Source organism: Plasmodium yoelii (genome assembly GCF_900002385.2).
Source record: "Plasmodium yoelii strain 17X genome assembly, chromosome: 12".
Taxonomy (NCBI): domain Eukaryota; phylum Apicomplexa; class Aconoidasida; order Haemosporida; family Plasmodiidae; genus Plasmodium; species Plasmodium yoelii.
The window spans coordinates 1,561,108-1,589,023 of record NC_036184.2 but is presented as its reverse complement, the minus strand read 5'-3'; the positions used below and the strand labels follow the sequence as shown (position 1 = coordinate 1,589,023).

The following is a 27,916-nucleotide window of genomic DNA, read 5'->3' as shown; positions in this document are numbered from 1 at the left end:
AATTTTGTATATGTTTTTGAAAAGATAAAAATAAAAATAAAAAAAAAATAAAAAAAAAATTTAAGCCTATACAAGTATATATATATTTATATATATACATTTTTATGTATATATTCATATATGTACATTTTTTTGATACATTTTTACAAGATAATTTTGCCTAATATATAAAAGCAATTTTAACATGCGAAAATAACGCAAGCTTTTTGATGAACATATTACTAACTATTTTATATTTTCCATTTATCAAATATATATACAATATTATAATATTTTTATTATTAAAAGATTTATTTCGTATTACATTATTTGACATTATTTATTTTCTTTTGTTACCTCATATTTGAATTTGTTGTTTGCAATATATTTGACATACATTTTTTTTTTTTTTTTTCTTTTTTTTTTCAAATGAATAAAAACAAAAAAAAAGAAAAACTTAAAAGGAAAAAAAAACACACTAATTCGAATTTAAATCTATGCAAAGAGATAAATGATAATTTTACTAAACTTACAGACAAATCACCAAACAATAAAAAAGAAATATGTAATAATAACACTAACGAATTAGGAACTAATAATAATGATAGCTCGAAAAAAATAATAATCTCCAGTGCATCCAATCCGCATACACCCGAAAATGTTCAATGCGTAAATAAGGAAGGCGAAAAAAAAAAAGGCGGTAAAAAAAAAGACGAAAAAAAAAAAGGCGATAAAAAAAAAGGCGATATAGTACAGAATGGTGATCATGCTGACAAACATGTTGATGAACAGAATGGTGATCACGCTGACAAACATGTTGATGAACAGAATGGGCAAAACAATTTTGAAATAAAAAGTGATGAAATTGCAGACAAAGGAAAAAGAAATCAGCATGATGATATATCACCGCCAGTTTTAAAAAAAATCGAAAATAAAAAAACGGAATCGAAAGAGAATTCTAAAGTTAGTAAAGACGAAATATATAATTTGGTCAATCTAAATAATATGGAAGAAATTGAAAAAAATATTAATTATATATTTCCTTCTATAAATTTTGATAATAATAGTAATAGCAATAAATTAGAGTGTATAGAAAATGTAAAAAATGATGATAAAAAATTTGAAGATGAAATAAATAAAGAAATAAAGAAATTTCAAAAAGATATTAAGGATGTTTATTTTTATCACAACAATTTGAAAAAAGGAATGAAAAAAAATAAATGTGTAAATTATGAAAATAATATGAACCATTTAAATTCTACATCTGATATAAATTTAAAAAATATAATTTTAGAAAATGAATTTGTTAATTTTTCAGAAATATTAATTAAGGGAAATAATTTTCTTAATCTTAAAAAAAAAATTATAAAGAAAAAAAAAAAACGAAAAAAAAAAAAAAATAAAACTAAACTAAGAACACAAAATTATAAATTAATAAAAGAATTATGTTTATCTTATGATGCATACACAAAAGAAACAATACAAAAACAACGAAAAAATGAAAAAAAGGTGAGGAAATATTATATATTTGAATATAGTTGTGGTAATACAAAAATACAATCTATTACCGGATATATTATATGTTACAAGAGTTATGAATTTTATAAAAATGGCATAAACGTTTTAAAGATAAAACCAAAAGAGGGAAATATTTTTGGAAAAGAGGGAAATATATTTGGAAAAGAGGGAAATATTTTTGGAAAGGATGGAAATATTTTTGGAAAGGATGGAAATATATTTGGAAAGGATGGAAATATTTTTGGAAAAGATAAAAATGAAAAAAATATTTCAGTTCTACTATGTGTTAATGTTTCAAATTGTATATCCCCTTCCGGTTTTTTAGAACTTTTATATCCTTGTGATAATTTTATATTTTTTTTAAAGGTTTTAAATAAAAAAAATAGTGAAGAATATATGATATATTTCTTAACATTTAATATTTATACTAAAAAAATTCTGAACAAAGCTAAAAAAATTTCATTTTTTAATATGAAAAAAAAAAAAAAATTAAAAATATATATTGTTAAAGGGATTACAATGAATGTAACTTCTTGTATTACCAGAAACACTAATTCCGATTCTTATGTTAAAACGAAAAAATTTTATAATATCGATTTGGAAAAAAAAACAATGTGTGCAAATGATGATAATGATAATGATAATGATGATAATATTGAAAATTTACAGTTAATATCTAATACTAATTTGATTAGCCCATTTTATCTTATATCACAAAACAAATTCCAATTATCATGTGCTGTATGTCTAGAACCTTTATATTCAGTAAATTTAAACAAAATTATTTCTCACATTTTTAATTTTAGTTTCAAAAAAAAATATTCTTCAAAAAATAAATATAATAAAGAAGAAAACAAGCTTCAAACATATCCATCAAAATATTATTATAAAAATCTTAATTTATTAAATAATTATAATATGAATAAATATGCATATCACTTATCTGTTACCAATCTTATAAATAATTTGCAAAATAAATATAATAACGAAATGAAAAAAGAAAGGGAAAAAAATGATAAAAATAGATCCAAAATTTTTAATAATATTCCTATAAATATATTATGTAGTCATATATTTCATTCTAGCTGTTTAAAAAAATGTTGTTTCACATCCTGCCCAATATGTAGATATAAACAATATAATTATGAAATAGCTAATTGTGATATTTGTAAAAAAAATTATAATTCCAAAATATGTTTATCTTGTGGTTTTATTGGATGTTCTTTTAATTATGATAAAATTGTTAAAATCAAGAAAAAAAAAATTAAAGAAAAAAAATATCTTTTAAAAAAAAAAAAAAATATAATAAAAAAAATATCTTACATTTTTAGAAAATTAATTAATTCATTTATGCCAATATTTAATACAATCATTTTATCTTTATATTATAAAAGTAAAATAAAATGTGTATATAAAATTCGAACTAAACAAATATATATTCCTAAAAAAAAAAAAAAAAAATATATTTCCACCAATTATAATCATCAAACTAACTATATCACATATTATTCTGATAATCATAATAAAAATAAAAAAATAATTAATTATAAATATCCAAATCCTCAAAATAATAATGACACACAAAATGAAAAAACAACAAATAATAATTTATCACTATTTTCAAATAACGACAATATATATATAAATGATTTAAAAAAATTTTATAAATATATTTATATAGGAAAATCAGCTAACAAAAAAAAAAATGTATCATATTATTTTTCTCAAAATATAAATAAATGCATTATTAAGAAGGATGCTAAAAAAAAAAAAAATGATAATAAATGCAAATTGCAAAATAAGTTCGGTAGTACTAATGCACAGGAAAATAATGAAACGGAACTAAAGAAGGGAATGAGAAACGAAATGGGAAAAGAAATGAGAAACGAAATGGGAAAAGAAATGGGAAACGAAATGGGAAAAGAAATGGGAAAAGAGGCGGCGAACGAAATGCGAAACAGCGCCACCAATGTAGTTGTAGAGAAGTATACAAAATGTTCATTAAAAAAAAAAAAAAAAAAAATCAAAGATCATGCAAAAATTCACTTTTATAAGACACAACATAATTATTTTTTTGATGTTAGAAAAAATTCAATTTATGATTATAGTAGTGATATATATATAAAAAAATTAATAAATTTAAAAATTCAAAATAAAAAATTCAAAAATATATATAATACAGGGAATATATATACAAATGGAAATAATTCAAACCCCAATAAAGAAATTATAAATAAAAAAAATATTATTTTATATATATATGATTTTAACCAATTATTAAATGCTTTATTAGAAAGTCAAAGAAACAGTTTTTTATCATGTATACATGATTTAAAAATAAATTATGAAAATATTAACATGGATAATTTAAATGATATTAATAAATGTGTTAAGGAAATATATATTTTACAAGAAAAAAATAATAATCTAAAAAATGAAATAAAAAAAAAAATTAATATACTTATAGATAAAATAAAAACAAATAATAATTTATCTCGGGAACTTAAAAATGTGGAAACAATCAATGCGAAATTATCTGCAGATCAAAGAAAACAGATATATAATTATGATTTAAAAAATGAGCAAAAAAAAAATATGATCAAAGAAAAACAGCAAATAATAAAAGAATTAAATAAGCAAGTAAATTTACTATAAATTTATATACTTGTACATATTATATGTTTATTAAAAAATATATATCGATCTATATAATACTTATATATTCTCATTTATTCTCCTTTTATTTAGATAACCGATTTGAATTTCCATAAGCTTGCGTCTTCAAAATTTTCCCAAAATTCAGAAATATCGGTAATGCTAAAAATGTGTATATCATCTAATTTGTAATATGCTAAGTAGTGGCACTATTCATTTTGTTACTTCGTTATTTCGTTACTTCGTTATTTCGTTACTTCGTTATTTCGTTACTTCGTTATTTCGTTATTTAGTTATTTCGTTATTTTTTTTTCATTTTTTTTTTTTTTTTTTTTTTAGAATTCTTTTTTTATGATTGGGGAAAAGATAACAAATCAGACCAGATTTAAAAAGCGATAAAATTTGATGAGTCATTGTCTACACAACATATATGTTATATATACTTTTTATATGCCAATTTTATATGCCAATTTTATATGCCATTTTTATATGCCATTTTTTAAGTTTTAAACATACCGTTGTTTTTGTACATTACATATACATTCCTTATTCTGATGGGCGCATATATATTTTTTATTTATTTTATTGATTATGTTGCAAAAAAATATATGCACAGCTTTATCAGTAAAACGTAGAAATATTACCATAAAGGTTGCTTTTAACATTAATTTTATAAATCATTAAGCATTTGAATTTTTATTCAAAAACCAATGGACATTTTTTTTTCTAATTTTATTTTTTGTTTGTTTTAAGCTTCTCTCTTCTAACAAAATTAACTTTTTATAATTTTCACTAAACGACTTATTTTGAAAAAATATTGGTAACAAATCTTGGATGTTATATTTATTTAAGCTTAAATTTATTCGTGAATAGCATGGCACACTGTTATTGTCATCATCATTCGCTTCGCCATTGCCAGCACCGTTCGATTCGCCATTTTTATATATTTCTTTTAGCTGCTTTTCTATTTTCCGACCTAATGTATTTTCGATAATATCAGAATTTCCTACCTTTTTATCCATTTCCTCGATTACATTTTTAAAACAGTTACGCAAAAATTCAGAATGAAATAAATATTCACCAGGATAAAACCAATTTATGTTACATTTAACTGATGTTTCATTTGTCATAGATGATAAAATAATATTAAAAATAATATTTATATTAAAATGGGTAATATTAAAAAAATAAAAATTATATTTATATTTCTCAAAAACATAATGTCTTAATGCATATTTATATTTAAATGGCGATTTTAGATATGTGTATCTATATTGTTCTCGTTTTCCTCTTACACCAATTAGTTCATTTATTTTATATTTCAACATGTATTTTTTATTTTTATTTTTATTTTGATCACAATACAAATTTACAGGACTAATTAAATTTATAATTTCTTCAACATTTTTATCAATATTTACATTATAACAATTTCTTGAATTATTTATTTCATCTTGTTCATTAGTATGATATATAATATTATCACAACAATAATTATTATATGTATATATATTATTTTTTAAATTTTTTATAGTTTTATTCATTTCATTTCGCCTTCTACATATATATGTTATTTTTATATATTTCATAAAGTAATTATTTATCCCCATTTTTTTTAATATATAAAAAAAAAAAAATCTAAAATAAAATATACAACACCCCTACATATTATTTATCCTTAAAGCGAAGCCAAAAATAGATACATATTATGCATTTTTATTTTTCCAAAAAAAAAAAATGTAAGAAAGGTGTGTTTAAAAATGAAATAATTTATTCACACCTTTTCATTTCAATAATTTAAAAAACATTTATTTGGCAATGTCAACAATGATAGTGATGAAATAATGACTGTGATGAAATAATGACTGATGAAATAATGACTGATGAAATAATGACTGATGAAATAATGACTGATGAAATAATGACTGATGAAATAATGAGAGTGATGAAATAAATATTTCATGATATTTGGCTAGCTATTAATACATTTTATGCTAGTTTTAGTTATTAAAAAAATGATAAATATATTTCTCATACTATACTACAATTTTATGCACTTTTATAAATTAAAAATAATCGAAATAAAATATAAATGTTAATTATAAATCACGCTCATTTATTAATTTATATTTTTAAGTCCTGAAACAATAATTAATTGAATAAACAGATAGTTAAAAATATATTGCTTTTTTAATAGTTATTTTATTTATACCCTATAAAATAAACTATTATTACCATATTTTTTATTTTTTGACAAATATAAGTGTAAATATTTACACAAATAATCATGTAAATTATATGTATAGACATTGTGGGTTCCTTTTTGTATATTAAATGGGTTATCCCCGGAAAATGGAAATACACAAAATCAAAAATAGGCAAAAAAAAGCCAAAAAAAAGCCAAAAAAAGCAAAAAAATATATTAACAACATTAAACTGTTCCAATTTAATAAATGCATTTAATTTTGTCAAATATATGTGTTATCTCTTTGAAATATTTAAAAAAATTATATAATATATACCACTTTCAATGTGAATAGGTATACTACTTTATATTTGTATATAAGCTGATATATACAAAATAATGCAATCAAAATTTGTGTACTTATTTAATTCCTATAAATGTGTACTTTTATGAGAAATAAATATCAAATAAAGGCAAAATGGAAAAATCATATTTAACTTTGCACTTATATATGTCTATATTTTCCTATAATCTACAATTCTATCAAATATTTTAAAAAAAAAAAAAAAATAAAAAAAAAAAAAAAACATCAAGTATTAATAAACTGAAATATATACAAATATTATTCACTTTCTGTTCCTTATTATTAACCATATCTCCAAATTTTTCCAAATTTTCTACATTTATCTTTGCATTTCTCTGCATTTTCCACATTTCTGACCGTGGCTCTCAACATATAGTTTCCTCTTTTTTTCGATTTTTTATTTTTTAACAAGATAGTACACATATATTCCATCCGTTTGGTTTTCTAATTAATGATTGAAAAGATGATTGAATATACTCTTAACATATCAAAGGAAATAAAAAAGAAAAAAGAAAAAAAGCAATATGACAATATTGTATCATCAGCTCTAGATTATTACAAAAATGTTAATTGTTCAGAATACAAAGAGAAACATAATGGGTCTAATATTTCATGTCATACTTCGATTGAAAGTGTTGACCCTAAAAAAGGCGAAAATAATAAAAGTGAAAAAAATAATAAAAGTGATAAAAAAAGCGAGAATAATAAAAGTGATAAAAAAAGCGAGAATAATAAAAGTGATAAAAATAATGAACAAGATGAAAGCCAGGATGGTGGTATATTCTTAATAGAAAAGGAATTGTGCTTACGAAACGACTTGTTAAAGGAAAATATATTAACTAAATTAAAAATCAATATAAATGAATATCTATATAATGTAAAAGACAAAATATATAATGAAATTTTATTTGCTGTTGATAAAAAGAAACTACTAAACAAATATATATATGAATTACAATGTAACAATTTTGAGGTTTTAAAAAACATTTTTTTTCTCCTTAATAATGAATATAATGATTATACATTCAATGAAATATTTCACACACTTCTTTTATGTTTTAATAAAAAGGATGAACAAAATATTTTAATTATTATATATATTTTTATTACCTTGTTAAATCAAAATAATATTAATAAATCTTACACACATATACTTGATGCTTTAATTAATATATTAAATATTGACCAATGCCCTTTACCTCTTTATCAAAAAGATGATAATACACGACTATTTGATCATAAGCCTATGGTTATTAAAAATCAATTTATAAGTGAATATTGTAGATATTTTTTGTTCTTGTTTTTTTTTTATCTTATGCGTCTTATTTCAAATTATCAGGTATAGCCAAATTTTTGAAAAAATTTTGAATATACATATAAATATACAATATATATAATAATATTTATTTTGATAATTCATTAATAAATTATTGAATATTTATTAGCTTTATTATTTTTTTGTTTTCTTATTAGATGAGCATTCATTTTGATAAAATAATTCAAGTTTGTTTGGTTGGTCTATTCGATAACTGTTATGAAATAAATTTTCTAATAATGAATTTTATAGAAGAAATAATTAACAAAATAGAAGAATGTTACATAAATTATCATTATATAATCAGTACAAGTTTATTAAAATGTTTATGTAACAAAAATAGTAAAATAAAAATAAAATGTATGCACACACTTGTAAAAATAATTAAAAATAATAATAATAATACACAAAATTATAAAATAATTGAAATGTTAATTGGATATAAAGATCCTAATATAGTTCCAATCAAATGTTTTTATGATAATAATTATGTAAATATAAATTATTTATGTCTTTTATATAATGATAAAAGTATAAAAGTTAAATATCATTTTTATTCTTTTATTTTTATCATATTATATGAATTTATTGATTATAATGATTTTTCAACATTTTTATTACCCTACTTATTTTCTGCTTGTTTTGACAATTACAAAATATTTAGATTTTTATCTTTTATCTACATACAAGTTCTATTAAAGCGCAAGCAATTCGGTAACATTTCTACAGACAGTGCTAGCTATAATAATAATTTTCAAAAAAATATGAACGAGGAAGAAATTTATGACTTTTTTCCTGAATGGTCATATAAAACTCCATTTACATTACCATTACCATTAACTGAATATTATTTTCCACAAACTTATAATAACCCATTTATAATAAAAAAAGATTATTACAAAATAAATTTACACATTTATGATAGCAATAATAACATAAAAGAAACAACAAACAATTTTTATTTTGATGGAAATGAAACTTATCCTGTGTGTGAAGAAAGAGACAATAATAAAAAAATAAAATATGATAATTTTGAAATCGAAAAGTGTGTTACAAACAAAATAAATGATTATGATGAATATCAACACTACGAAAAAACTATTAATAAATTTATAAATAGTCATCCCTATATTTCTAATATATTGAAAGAAAATAAAATAAAAGATATTGATATAACATCCAACAAAATGAACAAAGAGGCTAAAGAGTTATCATTCACTCTTTTAAACACATATTTTAAACATTTATATAAAAAAGAAGATGATGAAACAAATAAATCACAATTTTTAGAAAGTAGTAAAATTATTTTATTAATTTTTTATTTTATTGAAGATAATGTTACTGAACATATACCCCAGTTTTTTTCTTATTTATTTAATTCGTTTGATAAAAAAATTGATCAACAACAATTGAATATTTATATAAATTCGTTATATTTAATAGGCTCTTATGTTAATCCGTCTAATTATTATTTATTTATTGAAAATTATTTAAATAATACAACAGAAAATAATTATAAGCATATAACACTAATTTGTCTATATATACTATATTTCACTTTTTTGGGAGCAATTGAAACATATAATAATATAAAAAAACGCGGATTGTCACAAAGTGATATACATCCTAGTTTTATTATGATAATAACAAAAGTTACAAATTTGTTTTTTTTGATAATTACTCGGGATGAATATCCTGAAAAGTACATCTTGATATTGCAGGTGAGGTTCCTAAAAAAGGAAAAATAACAAAAAAGAAGAAAAAAAAGAAGAAAAAAGAAGAAAAAAACAGAAAAAAAAGGAAAAAAGAAAAAGCGCACATCATTTATATATACATATATGAGTTGGTTTTATCATTACATTCACTTTTCTTTCTTTAGATAATTTATTTACTATTTAAGAATGAAGAAGTATATACAAAAATCGAGGAAAAAACAATGACAGAGTTAATAATACTACTATACATTATTTTTAAGAAAACAAAAAATACCAGAATAAATTTACCTAAAGAAAAGGATCATATATGCATATATAAAAACTTTTATATATCTATAGACATTTTTGATCTACATTTTTATTTAACTAGGTAAAAAGAAATGTGAAATTACTTCCAATACATAAGATACTATATATGTACATATATTTGTTCACCTTTCTATTTATTCAGATTAAGAAGTTTTAAAAAATTTGAAGATATAAATTTTGATAAAGAATCAATGAATATACAATTAAGTTCCGAGACAATATATCAAGTATTTAAATTATTTGACAAAAATATAAATCACCAAAAAATTATTTTAGATATGCTTTCAGATGATATATTATACAACCCATATTATGTATACTATTTAATAAAATATATAATTAAAAAACAGAATTTTTTTTATGATTCTAATTTTTCTTTATTTTTATGTAATATTATTATAAAAATTTTAAATATAAATCAAAATGAACAAAATATTATCAAAATTTTATTATATAATGAAAAATTAGAATTAAATGATATTCACCAAGAAACAATGAAAAAAAATAAAAAAAAAGTAAGACATGTATTTTTGGAATATTTATCTACAATTTTTTTATTATTCATATTTAAGAATATAAATATTTATGAATCCTTTGATAATATTATTGATACATGTAAAATTATATACTATCTACTATCAGAAATTAAAAACCCTTATTCCTTTTTATACTTTGTAAAGCAAACATGGTAAGATTTATTTTTTTTGCTCACACTATCCAAATGTTTATTATTGTCAAAAAAATGTTATTACATCTGTTCATTCTCTTCCCTTTTCATTCTCTTCCTTTTTATTCTCTTCCCTTTTTGCGCGGCAAAGCTTGGTACATAAGCTTCTAGACATACTCGAATGCAAACAAGTAAAGAGCCTCTATTTTTGCAAGTATATAATAAATAATATTTATTTAGAATATGGGAAATATATTAACAATGATGGTGATTGTAGATATTTAGACAATATTAATATAAAAAAAAAAATAGAAATAAAAAATAGGGTAAATTACGAAGTAAATATTTTATACTATTTTATAAGTTGTTGTATATATTTAATATATTACAAGTCATTATGTTGTATAAGTATAATATCAAATTATTGTACAGAAAAAAATAACGAAATAAAATTAAATAATTTTTTTAATAATATTTTTCAAAATACACATAAAAGACTTTTGAATGTCTTAAAAATTGGCGAAAAAAATAACAACACATTTTTAAATACATATAAACATAATATTAATGAAATATTAAAAAATAAAAATTTTATGGAATTATTTTTATTAAGAAACAATGTTTTAAAAGAAAATGAATACAATAATCTCATTCTAAATATACATATTTATTTTAGACATACTTATGATTTTTTACAAAATATTAATACCTTTATTTTGAATCCAGTTATTATTAATTATTTTTATGGAGTTAGCAAAGAACATATTTATGCTGAAAATGAAAATGAAAATAAAAATGAAAATAAAAATGAGAATGAAAATGAAGATGAAAATGAAAATGAGAATGAAAATAAAAATGAAGATGAAAATGCAAAAGATACAATTATAGAATCGACACATAAAACAAACTTGATAAATACTATAGAGTCATATTATATTTCAGATAATATAAATGATATAGCTTTAATACAATATGATACTAATAATTTTTGTACCTATTTAAATAATCATGATATAGCTTTGATATTATTAAGACATGATATTTATAATATTCCTTTTCGAATTTTAGAAAATAAATCTATTATTATTTTATTATATTCTTACATATTATTTTTTTCTGATAATTTTTTTATACCCAATTTAACAAAAAATATAAACACAACTGTTTTATCAAATCTTAATTTGGGGTTAGTGGACGATTTTTTCCTAAATTCTTCAAACATGAATACAACATATGTAACGGGAATTTTTAACGTTTTAATTCTAGTACGAAAGAAAAATATCAAAAAATAGCAAAAAATATCAAAAAAAAACTCACTAAAAAAATTATTTTTTTTACACGAATATATAGATATGCAAATAAATACTGTATATTAATGCATTCCTTTAATTATCTGTTTGGTTATTCTTTTCTTTTTTTAGATATATTTAGAAAATGAAAACACTTTAAAAGATTCTTTAAAAAAAAAGAAACGTTTTACATATTTTGAAAAATTGAATAATTTAGACAAAACCACATTTTCAAATATATTAAATAATATAATTTCGAGCTATGGTAAATATAATGAAATGACAAAAAAAAAAAAAAATATGTCTAATTTTTATTGTTTCTATAATGTAATTCCAAATATATTTAAACTTATTTATAAAATTATATTATCCTTTAAATGCAGAAAATCAAGATACTGAACAAAAGTCTCTTAGAAATTGTATCAATTTTTTGTTAAATAATTTAAGTAGCCCATATTTAGGTAATATTGTCATTTTATATTTTACCAGTACATGTAAATAATAATTTTTAAAATTCAAATAAATATATTTTAATATTATACATAAAAAATGTTTATTTTTTAGATATTTTAACAAATTTGAGAGATACATATACTAGAACAAAACATGTCAAAAGATTAGATGTATGTAATTATATTATCAATACATTTAGCTAAATTCCAATCTTCATTTTGGTATACTGTTATTTTTCTCTTTATACAAAAATTGCACACCATCATCTGGCACACTACTACATAATATACACATGTTTCAAAATAATACAACTTAAAATGTCACGAATAATTTGAATGAATTTATCTAATTAAAAATTATTCAAGTATATTTTTTCATTTTATTTATTGTGCCATAACTTTTATATTTATCTATGCAACAACAGCTACCTGCTTTTTTTTTTTCTTATTTTTTTTTTTCATTTTTTTTTTTTTTTTTTTTTTTTTTTTAATTATGGCTAGCTATAAAAAATTACCCAACTTTTTGTACAGCTATTTCCATGTGTTGAAAAAAAAAAAAATACATATATATGGACGTATTCCCATTTGTTTCTTCATATATATGGATGTATTCCCATTTGTTTCTTCATTTAAATGGAAATAAAGTTCTTCATTAAGTGAGCAAAAACATTTAACTATAAATAATTAAAATTACCAAGCTATTACTTTCTTATATTCAATATAAGTTTTTAAAGGAATGTTGTTAAAAATATTTAATAAAAAATAGAAATTGGAAACATTCCAATTATTTATAAGGATAAAAATTCATATGATATGTTACGAAATTATCATAATACAAGATCATTCTTGAAATGTAGAATGATCAAAAAAACACATAAACATTATATATATGTAATAGCAATTTTTTACAAAAAAAACGCTACTTCGTGTGCATACAAATAATGAAAACTTATTTTTCCTAAATATGTGTATAATATACATGAATGTTCGTAACTTCATCATATATTAGGATATTGAATATAGAAAGTTTTCATATGCATATTAAAAATATGCAAAAAATACAACGATATATTATTAATATCTATATGCTTCACTTTTGAATGGACCCGTTTTACTAACCCCTAAAAATTCACATTGATTATCATCTAATTCAGTTAATGTTGCATTTAATTTTTTGAGATGGTAAAAAGCAACTTTTTCATCAAGTTCTTTTGGTAATATATAACTTTTATTTTTTTCATATTTTCCGGTATTTCTATTTTCCCATAATTCTAATTGTGCAAAAATTTGATTACAAAATGAGAATGACATAACAAATGCTGGATGCCCAGTTGCACACGAAAGATTTAAAAGACGACCCTGAGCTAAAACTATAATTTTATTACCATTTGGTAATGTTACTCTATCAACTTGTGGTTTTACATTTTCTATTTCTATACCTTCATGATTAAATAAATCTGATACTTGTATTTCATCATCAAAATGACCAATATTGCCTACTACTGCATTGTTTTTCATTTTTAATAAATGTTCTAATTTAATAATATCAACATTACCTGTACAAGTAATAAAAAAATCACCTTTTTCAACAATTTCTTCTAATGTTACTACATTAAATCCTTCCATAACTGCTTGTATAGCACATATCGGATCAATTTCAGTTACATAAACCCGTGCTCCTAATCCTTTCATAGCAGATGCACATCCTTTTCCTACATCTCCATATCCACAAATAACAACTATTTTACCCGAAATTAAAAAATCTGTTGCTCTCATTAAACCATCTGGAAGAGAATGTCGACATCCATATATATTATCATATTTTTGTTTAGTAACAGAATCATTTACATTTATAGCTGTAAATAATAATCCATTATTTTTCTCGATTTTTTTTACTCTTAATACACCTGTTGTTGTTTCTTCTGACATACCAATTATTTTTTTTGCCATATTTGTCCATTTTTTAGGATTTTTAAGTATCGAACTTTTAATTAAACTTAAAAAACATCTTTCTTCTTCATTTTTACCTGACTCTGGATCTGGTAATATTTTTTTTTCTTCATATAATTTTTCATATTCTGCCCCTTTATGTACTAAATAAGAAGCATCTGCTCCATCATCTACAATTAAATCAGGTCCTTCTCCATTTTCTCCCCAAGTTAAAGCTTTTTCAACACACCACCAATATTCTTCCAAAGTTTCTCCTCTCCATGCAAAAACAGATACATTTTCTAATGTACTAACAGCTGCAGCAGCATAATCTAATGTTGAAAATATATTACATGAACACCATCTTATTCTAGCTCCTAATTTTTGTAATGTTTCTATCAATAATGCAGTTTCTATAGTCATATGTAAACATCCTGTTATTTTTGCTCCTTTAAATGGTTTCAATTTTTCATATTCTTCTCTTATTGTCATAATTCCTGGCATTTCTGTTTCGGAAATTTCCATTTGAAGCTTCCCAAATGGGGCCAAGCTCAAATCCTTAATTTTGCTACTGGAGTCATACATTTTGTGTGAATAAAAAAAATGAAAAAAATGAAAAAAAATGAAAAAAAATGAAAAAAATGAAAAAAAATAAAGTACGATAAAAATGATAAAAAAATTAATTTGTAAAATTATTATTATGTGAATTATAATAACACAGTTGTGGAAATGTTACCAATTTTAATATATACTATTATTAAATTGTATAGTAAAAATGTTATAAAAAAATATAATTTATAAAATAAATGTTAATACATAATTATAAATTTGAATTAAATAATATACATACATACATGCATTAATGCAGTAACATCATGATAATATATTTTATTTTACAAAGGAACGACATATTAAAAAAAAATCAACAGTATCTAATATAATCCTAACGCACTATTATCCGAATAACTAATTATATTTTTATTCATTTTTTTAATTGTGCAATTTATATTTTTTTTTCCAAAATAATAACGTCACAAATATTATCTACACTGCTAAGTAGCTACTACTCATGCTAAAAAAATTATGCCTGTCATTTTTTACACAAAAATTTATCATACCGTGGTGAGAAAAATACGCATACATGTATATATGCATAATATGTATTGCAACAATGAAAAGGCACTCTTATATTTTATTTTTTTATATTTTTTTATATTTTTTTATATTTTTATTTTTTTTTTTTTTTTTTTTTTTTTTTTTTTTTTTGGCTGATTCCTTTCAATGCTCAATAATAAACTTGAAGGTGTTAAGGAAAAAAATTAAAAATATTTAAACAACCAAATGGTTATAAACATAAATCTTATATATACACATGTGATATATACAAATTTGGTTTGAACATATGTATATATTTCTAAATTTCTCAAACTTTGCAATATGTGCTTACAAGGAAAATGATAATTTATCAAGATAAATATATAAAAATTATTTTTTTTTATTTGTAGCAAATATGAATAAATATATATATATACAATTTCCAAAATATACATACATGTATATAATAGATTTGTATTATTTTAAGGACGTTTTTTTATATATACTTAAATTTCACATTAAGGTTTTTACACAAATTGTATATATTGCATGGCTGATAAAAAAAAGTATTCAAAATATTAAAGGTATTCAAAATATTAAAAATATAAAAAGATGACGAATAAAATTCGAAAATATATGGCTGTTGTTATTATTATTATATTCCAATTTTTTGAAAAATATGATGGAATAAAATTAAAAAATTTTTATGACTACTTTAATTTTATACAACCAATTAAGATTGAAGGTTATTCAAGATATCTATTAAATAATAATTTCCAAAATGTTAAAATAAAAAATAAAAATAAACGAGATAGAATAACGACAATAGGTCCTATTGAATGGAATCTTTCTGTCTCTGGAAATGATGAAAATGGCGAAAATGGCGAAAATGATGAAAATGGCGAAAATGGCGAAAATGATGAAAATGGCGAAAATGATGAAAATGGCGAAAATGAAAATGGTGAAAATGAAAATGGTGAAAATGAAAATGGTGAAAATGAAAATGGTGAAAATGAAAATGGTGAAAATGAAAATGGTGAAAATGATGAAAATGGTGAGGTGGTTAGAAATCACAGCACCGAAACAAATCGCGACACCGAAACATATCACAATGTTGGAATAAAAAAACAAGCCATGCAAAAAAAAGAATTTTTAAATGGGGAAATATTAAATGAAGAAGAAATAAATGAGCATATGCGATTTCAGCAATGGAGCGATAGTATAATTTATTCAGGAAAAAATAATTTTTATTATGATATTGAAAATAAATGTGTAAATACAAAAAATTATAAAAAAATTAATCAAGTTAATACAACATTTTATAAAAAGGAATTATCTTTAAATAACACATCTATAAAACTTATCCCTTTTAACACAAAAAAAAATGAAGAACAAAAATTAAATTATGATATGTATGATAATGACAACGAAAGCAAAAGTAATAACGATGTTGCATCTATTTATAAAAACGAATCGAGAGAAGTCGCTTTAAGTCAAGATGAAATAAAACAACTTTCAGATATCGAATGCACAAAAAAAAAAAATAATTTTTTTCCCAAAAAATCATTATATAGTTCTATTTATATTGGAAAGGACAGTTTTAATGATTTTATTGAAAAGGGAATAGATTCAATAAAAATGAGTCTGAATAAATATTTAAACTCTTTTTATGAAAATAATTTAGAAATAAAATTAAATGATAAAATATATATCATGTTCATAATAAAATATACAAAAAGCTATATATTAGACATAATATATAAAACATTCCAAATAAAGCAACTTAACGAATTAGAAATTGAAAATGATATAAATATATATCCAGAAAAAAATAATATTAATAATAATAATAGTAATATCAATAGTAATAGTAAAAAACTTATGGATAGTGAAGTATATTTAGACATGCTATCAGAATATGAAGAAATTTTAAATATACTAATTGAATTTTTTAAAAAAATAAATGATATGTTTAAAATAAATGAAAATGAATTAATAGAATATTTAAAAAATCAAAAAAAAAAAAATATAATAAATTATTCTACTCCATATATATTAAAAACTGATGAAGAAACAGAAAGACATATTAAAAATATGTGGACCTTTTTTAATTGTAATATATTTAATAATGAATTGCCTAATTTTGATTTTATTCAATTTTATTGGATAGATAGTAAAATAAATGATCTATTAAATATTCCAAATATGAAAACATATAATATAACTAATAAAAATTTTATAAATTTACCAAATATTTTATTATGTTCAGAATTAAGAACATCTCCTATTTTACTAAATTATACAATATTAAAAATTATGTACGAATATTATAAATTAATATATATAGATATTTTACCATTTAATCAAGTTAAAAATTATAAAAAAATAAATAAATTTGATATAATAAAACAAAAAATTATTAAATATGTTCATGGTGTATCTGGATTGTTAGAAAATATTGATTTTTATTTTTATGTTCCTAATTTAGGTGATATAAATTTAAGTCCAGATCAATCTGCCACTTTTTTTTCTTACATAAAAAATATGACACAAAATAAAGATACTGTTTTATATAATATGGAATATAATAAATATATTAATTATTATGATAATATTCAGAATCCTACACAAATACAAAAAGATAAAATAATAAATAATGAAGATTTCGAAAATGATGATTTAGTCATATTAATTTTAAAATCAAAAATAACTAATGATATAAATAAAGCTATCAAAATGGTACAAAATTTATATATAAAAAAAGATGTAAATTTATTATGGGGTGAACATGCTTATCCAGAATTAAAAAATAATGATCATAAAAATAATAAACTTGAAAAATTTCGTATTCCTCTAAATGAATTTGCTGCATCTCTTTTTTTATGTGATATAAATAATTCGGTTAAATATTTAACACAAGGAATAGATAAATTAAAAGAACTCACCGAATTTGATTTAACATATGTACATAATGCATTAACAAATTCTTGTCTTAAATTTTTACATGATAGTGGTAATGAAAATGAAGATGTTGAAGAGATGTTAAAAAAATATGAAAAAAATGAAAAAGTAGAAATTACTAATAATATAATGGCATTACAAATGATGATTGTTTTAGGAGAATTATTTAGAAACATAAGAAAAATGAGATCTAAAGAAAAATATGTTTTTAAAAAAGTTCTACAAACTGATGTTTTGATAGATATTTATAAAAATAAAAGTATATATGATGAAAATATAAATATAAACACAATTAATAGTGTTATTCAAAATATAAAAATTGAATATCCTATTAATCAAAATTTAATTTTATTAAATGAATCTGATGATAAATCAAACATTACAGGGGATGGTAAAGAAGATGTAGCATATTATTTTTTAAATTATTATACAAAAAATTTATTTAGATATGATTTGCCAAATAACATAATTATAAAATATACTGATAATATATACGGATTAAGTTTTTCTGATTTTAGTTATGATTATATAAATAACGATATAGTAATATATATCAATAACAATGTTAATAATTCATTATTATTATCTAGAATCATTTTAGATGAATGTTTAAATATATATGAAAAATATACTACATATATCCATAAATTTGGCAGTAATACGGATAGTCAAACGATAAAGGACGCCAAAAAAAAAAATGAGGTTAGCTTAAAGAGTGGTTCCAACTATGGCGATGCTGCCAATTGTGGCGGTGCCAGCCAAACTGACATCCCGGCAGATGCAACAAACTATACTGAAGAATCGATCGATCCTAGTAACGTAAATCTTGATAATATAAAACAAGTACAAAATATTGATATTGAAAAAGATCAGGATTTAAAAAACGAGGAAAATATTCCTGATGAGTTTGATGATGAGCAAGTAGATATTTTTAATTTTTCTAAAATAAACAAAATTAAACAATTTATTCGATTTATTATTGAATATAATAATTGGCCATTTTTTATAGACGAATTAATGAATCTAGAATATTATTTAAATCAAGATGAAATAAAAAAATTAGGAAATATAGAAGAATATGATAATAATTTAAATAGTTTTTATTTGAAATTAAAAAATGGAAATATAGATAATAATAGAATCATGGAAATATTAACAAATTCAATTAAACGTGATGATCCTCAAAAAATATGGAATCAAAATAAAATTCCAATTAAACATATAGCTTCTGCAATTTATACAAATAATTATATAAATATTTATAATGTACTTTCAAAAGGTGTTAATAAATTATTAAAAATAAATGTTAATGATATAGATTTTATTATGAACAAATGTAAATATGCTTGTGAAATTGTTTATTATAAAAGATTAGAAGAAATAAAATTACCAAACAATAATTTATTATTTACCATGTATAATGAAAATTTAAGTTGTATTGAATATTTTTTTGATAAATTAAAAGAAAAAATCATTTTGATATCTTTAGTAAAAACTGAAAATGTATTTGATACATTAATAAAACTAATATCCGATATATTTCCAAACAAAACAAATACAGACATAGAAGTGAATAATAAAAATTCGTCAAAAACAAAAGAAAATATTAATGAATGCATCTTTTTGAAAAAAACAGGCCATAATAATGGTAGTAATAGTGGTAGTAATAGTGGTAGTAATAATCGAGGTGGGTTCACCGACCCAATAAATAGAGAAACGGTTACAAATAATTTATTTCAATTTTTTAATAACGAAATATTCCAAAATAAAATTAATAAAAATGTGCAAATAGAATTTGTCAAAGATTATAAATTCTTATCAAGTCATGCAAATTATATAAACACTTTTGAGCATTCTAAAATATTTATTAATGATAATGTATATTCAATAAATATTTTGTCTAATATATTATTAAAAGAAATGTCAGAAATTTTTTATTTTTATAATAATAATCAAATACAAAATGAAAATAAATTATACTTAAAAAATAATTTCAACAGTTTATATCTACCTATCATATTTAAATATTCAAATAATTTTGAAAAATATGAAACATCGCAAAATTTTGAGTTTAAAGAAAAAAAAAATACATCCAAAATTGAACATAACAATGAAATAAATAATCAGATGATAGATAATCGTAATATGGATGAATTAAAAAGAGAAAGGGATGAATTAAAAAGAGAAAGGGATGAATTAAAAAGAGAAAAGGATGAATTAAAAAGAGAAAAGGATGAATTAGACATGAATTGTTTAATCAATCGAATAGCAAAATATAATCATGAGGAATTATTTAAAGAAATCATGGAATATAGAAAAGACAAATATAATGACAATGTGGAAATACAAAAATGTCTTGAAGAATATTTATACACATATGAAAAGGTAAATCTTTTAAAATATGGCGCCCAAAATGGGGAAGAGAATGGTGGGGAGAGTGGCCGAGAGAATGGCGAAAAGAGTGGTGGGGAGAGTGGCGGAAAGTACGATGCAGGATTCGAACCAATGGATATCAAAACAATATATCTAAATTATATGTATAAATATATACAATATGTGATAAAAAAAAAAGAACTACCAATATCTTTTAATACTATAAATGAGGAATGGATTAATTCATTAACTGAATTAGAAAATCAAAAAATTTTATCATATTCAACAAAAAATAGTAGTGAACATTTATATGACTTGTTAATAAATAGTAAAGCTTGTTCACCAAAAAGAGCTTTAGAAATTTTAGAAAAAAGCTTAGAATATTTACCTGAACAAAATGAAAATAATGGATTAACTGAAACGACAATTTCAAAAAGTGAAGATAAAGATGCTATCAAAAATTTTGATGAATATGTCTTATGGATAAATAAAAATAAAAAAAAAGATTTTGGGTTACCACAAAATATTGATTTGTTGAATGATTATGAATCAGATAATATAAAAGAGGATATACGAGAAGTTATAGATCAATATAATTCAATTTATGATACACCCCAAAATAAAAATATAGATCCTAATAATGTTACTATAGATGATCTAAAAGATATTGTAAAAAAACATAATATATCAAAAGAAGATATACAAGCAGCTATTAGCCAATTGGATATGCCCCCTGATTTTGACATTGACTCGTTATACAAATAAGTTCTTTTTTTGTTATTTTGCTATTTTTTGCTATTTTTTGCTATTTTTTGCTATATTTTTCTATATTTTGCTATATTTTGCTATATTTTTGTTACTATATTTTTGCTATTTTTTGCTATTTTTACTATTTTTACTATTTTTACTATATCTTTGCTATTTTTTTGTTTCGTATTTCCCATCGCATGCATAAATACACATCTATGGGTCATACATTTTGTTTTTATCATTTTGTGGCATTAGCATTATTCGCTTTTCGATTAAATTTTTTTTATATAATTAATTTTTTTTAAGTTGTTTCCAAACCCTACGAATTGTGATATACTCTGCATTTTTTCGTAATTTATTTTGCTGCATTTTTTCGTAATTTTTCTGCATTTTTTCATAATTTTTCTGCATTTTTTCATAATTTTGCTGCATTTTTTCATAATTTTGCTGCATTTTTTCATAATTTTTCTGCATTTTTAGTTTTGCTACATTTTTAGCTTTACCGTTTTTACTCAACTTTAAAGAAGTTTTCCATAACATATTTATGGATTACATATATAAAATTTTTGAAAAAAAAAAAAAAAAAAAAAAAAAAAAAGAGAACGGGATATCACCAACTCGAATATTAATACAGTGAGTGTATACTTCGCTTTTTTTATTTTGCATTTTTTTTGTTAATTTGAAAAAAATGACAATTGTTTAGTCGTATACAATAATATATGCAATATATATAATATATATAATAATATATTTATTCATTCATTTATTCATTCATTTATCTTCCTTTTATTCTGCCTGATACTTGGGATTTCCCACCTTCTTATTTTGTGTTTGCTTAAAAAAGAAGGTTTTGCAAGTAGGCTTATATTTTTCCATTTTTAGCAGAATGGAGAAACCAAATAAAAAAATATAATTGGGAAATATTATATAACATATAATATGTTGCTCCTTTCACCAATTTAACATAATTAGCATAATTAGCATAATTAGCATAATTAATATAATTATATATTTATATATTTTACATATTTACATATTTTACATATTTATATATTTTATATTAATTACCATTTTTGAGTTCGAAGTTTTGTTATTTATAAAAACAAATTCAAGGGGGAAATATTTTTCCATATATTTAACACTGATAATAATTTTTTTTTTTTTTTTTTTTTTTTTTTTTTTTTTTTAAAGAGACAGACAAAATGGATACAAATTCCGAATTAAAACAACTCGATTTAAAAGTATTAATGAAAAAATTTTTAAGTAATGAAAAAGAAAACATAAAATTAAAAAAAAAAGATGATAGAGATATTATACTTTTTGAAAATAATAACTTTTATATATATAGTGATGTTATATGTGGAATTGAAAATAGGAAAAAAGAAAAATATAATATTGGAGATATATATTTATTTTTATGTTTACCAAAAAATAGTTACACATTTTCTTATATAAATTCAATTGGTTATAAATATATAAGTATATTAGAAAGAAATAAAATTATAAAAAAAATACAAGATGAAAATTATGATGATGAAGAGGATCAAATAAAAGTTAACTTTTTTATTTATGATAAAAAAAATACTATTAACTTAAATTATTATATTCATATAGATCAAGAAAATGAAATACAATCAAATCTTTTTGTTAATGACAATATTAATGATATAATATGTGATATAGACAGTGAATATGAAAATTGGGGAACCATTAAAAAAAGGAAAAATATAGAAGAAGAAGCAACACAATCTCAAATAATAAATACAAATAAAGATGATATTAATATTTTACCATTTAAAAAAAATAAAATAAAAACAGATGAAAATAATATAAATCAAGAAATCGATCAAAATAAAACTACAAACATTTTAAGTACCAAAGAAATAAATACACACAATACTAAACAAAATAATGAATCTAAAATTGGTTTAACCTCTTTTAATAATGTTAATAAAATATTTAATGGTGATAAAATATATGAATCACAAATTTTTTATATCAAAAATGATTGTCATAATATTTCGAAAATCATATATAATCAAAAAAAAAAAAAAAAAAAAAAAAAATTAAATAAAAAATTTAAATACAATTTTATAGACGAAGATATACCCACAATAAAATATGATGAACTGTTTTATTTTAATTCGAACGAAATTAATTTGGAAGAAAATTATATAAATAATATTACCACTAATTTTGAATTTCTAAAAAGGAATCACCTAAAGAATGCCGAACAGGCCGAACAGGCAGAACAGGCAGAACAGGCAGAACAGGCAGAACAAACCGAACCAGGTGAGAACCCTATTTTAAAGCACTACTACCAAAATGATATTTTTAAAAATATCTTTTTTCGCAATATTAATTTATATTCCCTTTTAAATAATACATATCTTGCAAGTTTGCCAAATGATGAGAACATTTTTAGTAACCTCCAAATTTTAGTTAATAATTTTTTTGAAGACTATATAAAATTTGCTAAAAAAAATAACACAACCAGTTTAAATGATGAAAAAAGTGATATTGTACAATTTGAGTTAAATTTAAACGAATTAGATTTACAAAATTGTGATGAAATAAAATATTTTGAGAACATTCCTAATAATTATTTTCCAAACTTAGATAATGAGATTCAGAAAAATAGAATCTCTACAAATAATTTAAGCTCTATTTATAACATCGCTTTACCACACAATTTTAAATACACAGCATCATCTATAGAAACACTTGAAAAATTTAATAATCATGATAAACTAATATTTTTCCATAACATTATAAATATGTATATGTATTCTTTATATGATAAAAATTTTTATAAAAAAAATATAATTTATGTGAATTTTTTTCACAATTTTTTAAATAATTTTTTTTTTGAAAATAATCTTGTTAAAATAAATTCTTATAAACAGGATAATTTTTTAGACAATGAAACAAATTCTAATTATTCTGATGAAATGTTAAATGAAGATTTTGAAAAAAATAAATTTTCTAATAATTTGAATGAAACTCAATTTACTATAGATGATGATAAATCAAAGTTTTATTTGCTCGAAAATAATTATATAAAAATAAAAAAAAAAATGGATAATAAAATATTTGAAACATTAAATGAAAATAAATATAATAAAGGAAATAATGAACTTATTAAATCGGCACAAATAAAAGAAATAAAATATAAAAATTTATATGATCTAACTGGAAATAATTCATGTGATTTTAGAAGAATATATCATTTTTTTAAACAAGAGCTTTTATATAAAAGTAATATAAAAAATGTATATATAAATGGTGTAAAACGAAATATAATAATAGATGATGATAATAATAAAAACCATAAAAAAATATTAAAAATAATTGATGAAATACATTTAACATATAAAAGAAGACCAATCATTTTAATAGAAAATAATTCAAGTAATAATATAATAAATAGAAATAACATTGATTCTTTTTTTTTATATAATAATTTAGATAAACCATCAAAAATTGAAAAACAAAATAATTTAAATAAATCAACTAAAACAAATAATTATGATGGAATATCAATTATTTATAATATGTTTAATAAAAATATCAAATTTTTATTTATAGAAAATGATAAAATTAATATTTTATCTGAAACAGATTGGAAATGTGTAATAGCTGTTATTATAAAATCAAAAACATCTTTAAAAAATATTCTAAATATCTATCCTTTTGAAATATCAACAACTTTATTTCAACCATTTAAAATATTTGCATTTATGTATACTGATGAAATTATTCCATCTGATTTATTAACAATAAGTGGAATTGATATTATTCGATTAAATCGTAATAATAGAAAAGATGATCATATTGGTGCTAAAAAATTTTGGACTAATATTGAAAAATTTATTTTACAGCGTCGAGATAAAAATTTTTATAAAAAAAAAAAAAATATATAAAATATTAACTTAATAAAAAAAAAAAAATATATAAAATATTAACTTAATAAAAAAATTATTTTTATCTAATTGGTTTCATTTCCCAAAAAGGATTACCTATTACACACACTTTAAATATTGCCACAATTTTGCTATTTGCAATCTTTTTAATATAATTTTTTTTTTTTTTTTTGAATTATAACTTTTACCCTGTATGGTTTATTTTGTTTACCTGTTATTCTGTTTACCTGTTATTCTGTTTACCCTGTTATTCTGTTCTTTTTTTATTTTTTTTTTTCATTTTTCATTTTTTTTTTTTATTTTGCATTTTTTATTTTTTTGTTTTTACCCTTAAAATGCAGAAAAAATTAGCATGCTCTTTTATTTCTACCTTGCATGCCACATAGTTACAAACATTGATAAGAATAAATTATCCTATATGTATTTACAAAATTAAAAATATTTTATTCGGATATTTTTTATTACAACTTTTTGTATAAATATAAAGTAATATCTCATTATTCCGTTCCCCCACTTTTTCAAACCCTATTACTAACATATTATATTATAGAAATAAATATATTTCTATATTTTTTTCAACATTTGCATCATAAAAAAAGAAAAATATGTACATATGTATATATATAAAATAATCGCATTTTCTATGCCCTTTTCAATTCAATTTTGTTAAACTATAAAATATTAAGATCAATTTTGTTAAATTGTAAAGTATTACGACTTGGCTATTTGCTAAAACAAAATGAGGTATTATAAAATTATTTTAAGTATACATAAAATTTGAGAATAGTATGCATAATTTTCAATTTCGCAATATTTATGTTTGTGAAAAGTTTACATCACTATTTCCACACATAGATATAAAATTTAAAGACGGAGTTGATTTATTATCGTGTTTCTTGATTTTAAAAATAATGAACAATTTTCCAATCTTTAAATGGTGAAATTTAGAATAATAAAAAAAATATACAATTTTCTCATTTTTTATAGTGGAGATATTATAAGAGCTTATGGAATTTTACTATGCCGAGTTTTGGGAAATATTGGAATAAATACCACAAATAATAAAATCAAAAATATCGAATTTTTATTTTTAAAGGCATCTTATGGAAATAACCACTGGACCCCCCCTAAAGGTATCATTGCACCATCACAATATTTATCACGACATTTATCACGACATTTATCACGACATTTATCACAATATTTATGACAATATTTATGACAATATTTATGACAATACTATAACATTTCATGCCTCTATTTTTAACCTATAGGTCTCGTTGAAAATAATGAAGAAGGGCTAAATACCGCAATCAGAGAAACATTTGAAGAAACTGGAATAAATAAGGATAAATACAAACTTTTAAATTTTGAAAAAGTATAAATTTTATTTTAAAAAAATTAATACTATATATACATACACATGTAATAAATCTTTATATTTTATTTTTGTGTAATATTTTTTTTTTTTTTTTTTTTTTTTTACAGACTTTAAAATATTTGGTTAATGGAAAACCAAAAGAAACAACATACTATTTAGCTATTTTATTAAACAAAGATGAAAATATAATTTTGTCTGATGAGCACACAGATTATAGGTATACAATTTTTTAATTAAATATATTTATAAGTTTAACAAAATATTAATATATATTTTACAATTTCCTCATTTTTATTTTCAATAGCTGGATAAAAAGTGGCCAATCAAATGAATATTTCCTCTCACCCTCCTTACACGATTTAATGATAAATGCTGAAGAATATTTAATAAATAATTCAAGCCTTATACAATAATAAAAAAAAAAAAAAAAAAAAAAAAATAATAATAATACACACCCTTTTTATAGACCTTTAATTGTTATAAAAAAATGATTAAGTTTTGAATATATTATTTCCTTATTTATAATATTACATATGATAATTGTTAAAAAAATATAAGTCAAGAGGAGATAGCCTTTTGACAATATAATTCGTTTTATTTTTTAAGCTTTAAATATATACAAATATGTAAACTTACAAACTTTTGTGTGCATACTCATTTATAATCACACTATTATTATAATAACTAAAAAAATTATTTGATATTTTTATATTTTTATCGTAAAATAAATAAAAATGTAACTTGTATAATTCTGTTCTTTATTTTAAGTATATTTTATTTCTTTAAAAAAATTAAATATATATATAGCACTACACACGCTGGGTTTACAAAAGTAATAATCCATCTTTTTATTTTCAATGTTTCCATATTATTTATATTTGCATTTATATTAATAATGTGAAAATATAAGAAAGTAAAGAATTATAAAAAAGAAATTGGGACTATTTTTGTTTTGCGAAAACGAATACATATAAATTGCACAAAAAAATGTTTATACTTATTCACATGTCGTCATAAAACTTAGGGAAAGATAAACGATTTTAAATGCTTGTTTAA

General features: G+C 20.7%; 7 protein-coding genes across 7 annotated transcripts; 5 read left to right on the top strand and 2 right to left on the bottom strand.

The window, feature by feature from the left end:
- Positions 1 to 408: 408 nt before the first annotated feature.
- On the top strand, positions 409 to 4,551 carry PY17X_1239300 (zinc finger protein, putative; the record flags this gene model as incomplete). The annotated part of the gene is made up of 3 exons (XM_022956874.1): positions 409 to 4,137; positions 4,246 to 4,308; positions 4,492 to 4,551. 3 exons carry the CDS (start codon positions 409 to 411, stop codon positions 4,549 to 4,551), a joined length of 3,852 nt encoding a protein of 1,283 aa, XP_022812711.1.
- A 281-nt stretch (positions 4,552 to 4,832) lies between these two features.
- Positions 4,833 to 5,762, bottom strand: PY17X_1239200 (conserved protein, unknown function; the record flags this gene model as incomplete). Its single annotated transcript, XM_022956873.1, has 1 exon — positions 4,833 to 5,762. One exon carries the CDS (start codon positions 5,760 to 5,762, stop codon positions 4,833 to 4,835), a length of 930 nt encoding a protein of 309 aa, XP_022812710.1.
- A 1,402-nt stretch (positions 5,763 to 7,164) lies between these two features.
- Positions 7,165 to 12,652, top strand: PY17X_1239100 (conserved Plasmodium protein, unknown function; the record flags this gene model as incomplete). Its single annotated transcript, XM_022956872.1, has 8 exons — positions 7,165 to 8,040; positions 8,175 to 9,737; positions 9,896 to 10,101; positions 10,183 to 10,728; positions 10,859 to 11,972; positions 12,129 to 12,261; positions 12,380 to 12,457; positions 12,561 to 12,652. The coding sequence occupies 8 exons, from the start codon at positions 7,165 to 7,167 to the stop codon at positions 12,650 to 12,652; spliced, it is 4,608 nt and encodes a 1,535-aa protein (XP_022812709.1).
- An 870-nt stretch (positions 12,653 to 13,522) lies between these two features.
- PY17X_1239000 (adenosylhomocysteinase, putative) lies at positions 13,523 to 14,962 on the bottom strand (the record flags this gene model as incomplete). The annotated part of the gene is made up of 1 exon (XM_725749.1): positions 13,523 to 14,962. One exon carries the CDS (start codon positions 14,960 to 14,962, stop codon positions 13,523 to 13,525), a length of 1,440 nt encoding a protein of 479 aa, XP_730842.1.
- Positions 14,963 to 16,084: 1,122 nt separating this feature from the next.
- On the top strand, positions 16,085 to 21,571 carry PY17X_1238900 (conserved protein, unknown function; the record flags this gene model as incomplete). Its single annotated transcript, XM_722616.2, has 1 exon — positions 16,085 to 21,571. One exon carries the CDS (start codon positions 16,085 to 16,087, stop codon positions 21,569 to 21,571), a length of 5,487 nt encoding a protein of 1,828 aa, XP_727709.2.
- Positions 21,572 to 22,758: 1,187 nt separating this feature from the next.
- On the top strand, positions 22,759 to 25,479 carry PY17X_1238800 (CDC73 domain-containing protein, putative; the record flags this gene model as incomplete). The annotated part of the gene is made up of 1 exon (XM_022956871.2): positions 22,759 to 25,479. One exon carries the CDS (start codon positions 22,759 to 22,761, stop codon positions 25,477 to 25,479), a length of 2,721 nt encoding a protein of 906 aa, XP_022812708.2.
- A 739-nt stretch (positions 25,480 to 26,218) lies between these two features.
- PY17X_1238700 (bis(5'-nucleosyl)-tetraphosphatase [asymmetrical], putative) lies at positions 26,219 to 27,273 on the top strand (the record flags this gene model as incomplete). The annotated part of the gene is made up of 5 exons (XM_022956870.1): positions 26,219 to 26,223; positions 26,467 to 26,612; positions 26,754 to 26,857; positions 26,968 to 27,077; positions 27,165 to 27,273. 5 exons carry the CDS (start codon positions 26,219 to 26,221, stop codon positions 27,271 to 27,273), a joined length of 474 nt encoding a protein of 157 aa, XP_022812707.1.
- Positions 27,274 to 27,916: the final 643 nt, after the last annotated feature.